General features: G+C 37.1%; 1 protein-coding gene across 1 annotated transcript; it reads left to right on the top strand.

Annotated features, from left to right (window-relative positions):
• Positions 1-646: 646 nt before the first annotated feature.
• Positions 647-1,567, top strand: LOC148513854 (olfactory receptor 11L1-like). The gene has a single exon (XM_088481241.1). The coding sequence runs from the start codon at positions 647-649 to the stop codon at positions 1,565-1,567; it is 921 nt and encodes a 306-aa protein (XP_088337367.1).
• The last annotated feature ends 386 nt before the right edge of the window (positions 1,568-1,953 follow it).

The raw sequence follows: 1,953 nt of genomic DNA, 5'->3' as shown, positions 1-1,953 counted from the left end.
TGGTGACAAATCTGGGGAGGATAGGTAAATTTGAGTATCGTCTGTGTACAGATAATACTGAAAACCAAAATAGCTGAATAGTTTGCCAAGAGAGGTGGTATATATTGAGAAAAGCAGAGGACCTAATACTGCGCCTTGTGGTACTCCAACTGAAAGAGGTAGCGAAGTGGAGGTAGAATCAGAAAAGTGAACAGTGAAAGAGCGATTAGATAGGCAGGATGAGAACCAAGAAAGGGCTGTGTCTTGAAGACCTAGGGGTATGAGAAGAGAGTGGTCAACAGTGTCAAAGGCAGCAGAGAGTTCTAGAGCAATGAGTTGCAGAAACACAATAAAGCAATGAGTTGCAGAAACACAATAAAGCAAAGAGTTGAAGAAACACAATAAAGCAATGAGTTGAAGAAACACAATAAAGCAATGAGCATTTTCACCAAGATGCACTTTTAAGTTTCCTGGCCCTCATACTGGCAATACATTGTTTTGGTTCCCACCTTGTAGATACTTCTGGACGGCACCTCAGGCTGGTTAGCTACAGTACCACCTGCTTTCGGTGACAGAAACATAATATTCTGCCAGCCTGACAGGCTCACAGCAACTACTGACTTATCACTGTGTATGATATGCTTGCCTTTCAGGACTTGCTCACATAATGCATGGCAACAATATCTCATTCTTCTTTCTCGTGGGATTTCCAAATCTTCACTACTTTAAAATGCCATTGTTTTTCTTCCTGCTCCTCATTTACTGTGTCACCATATGTGGCAATGTTATAATCATTACTTTAGTCTTAATGAATAGAAATCTTCACTCTCCAATGTATTTCTTCATCTCACTAATATCTTTATTGGACATTCTGATGACCATGAATATTCTCCCTAACTTTCTTCACATTGTTCTTCTGAATGGTGGCACCATGTCACTTACGGCATGTATATCACAGTTTTATGTGTTTGCTAACTCTGAGACATTAGAGTGTCTTATCCTAACGGTGATGTCTTATGACCGATATCTGGCTATCTGTAACCCCCTGCGATATAACGCTATAATCAACAAAACATTTTGTGTGAATTCTGTCATTATTTCATGGTTGTTGAGTTTCTTGATGATGTTGATGAATGAAATAGATACATACAAATTAGACTTCTGTGGACCAAATGTTATTGATCATTTTTTCTGCGATTTACCTCCTATTATTGAGTTGTCTTGTTCAGATACTTTTAAACTCCAAACACAAGTATCCATGTTTTCTTTCCTTGTTATCATATGCCCATTCATAGTGATAATTGTTTCTTATATATTTATCATCACTACCATCCTAAACATCCACTCCATCAGTGGGAGACAGAAAGCCTTCTCCACCTGCAGCTCCCACCTGACTGCTGTCTGTATATTTTATGGATCTCTTTTTTCTGTCTACATGATTCCAACCAAAGGCCAACTGTTGGCTATCAGCAAGGTATTATCCCTGCTTTACACTGTGGTGACACCATTGCTGAATCCATTCATATACAGCCTGAGGAATCAAGAGTTCCAGGAAGCTTATAAGAAATGCAAACATTATTTGAATTGATTTAATAAAAATGACTGCAGAGAAAACTTTAATTAATGTTATTATACTAAATATTTAGTATAGGTTTTTCATTCAACAAATAACTATATATGATGTTTGTTATGAGTTTATTCCCTGATCCTGCATCAGTGAAATGCAGAACTTTTCTCTTCAACTATGACTGTCATGATTAAAAGAAAGAGCATCTAAATTATTATTACCCCTACCTGCATATATTATATGGCTAAGTAATAACCTTAATATTGTGTCCTTGCAAGTAATCACATTTGTTAATAATATTTGTTAATAATATGGGTTGGGTATGAAATCTCAATAGCCAACAGGTGAAATGGTGATGCTGGAAGGCCAAAATACCAAAATCCCGATGAGGCAGGTAAGTATACTAA

The sequence above is a fragment of the Taudactylus pleione genome, unplaced genomic scaffold (assembly GCF_031769625.1).
Source record: "Taudactylus pleione unplaced genomic scaffold, aTauple2 ptg000268l, whole genome shotgun sequence".
NCBI classification, from domain to species: domain Eukaryota; kingdom Metazoa; phylum Chordata; class Amphibia; order Anura; family Myobatrachidae; genus Taudactylus; species Taudactylus pleione.
This window is presented reverse-complemented; position numbering and strand designations above follow the sequence as displayed.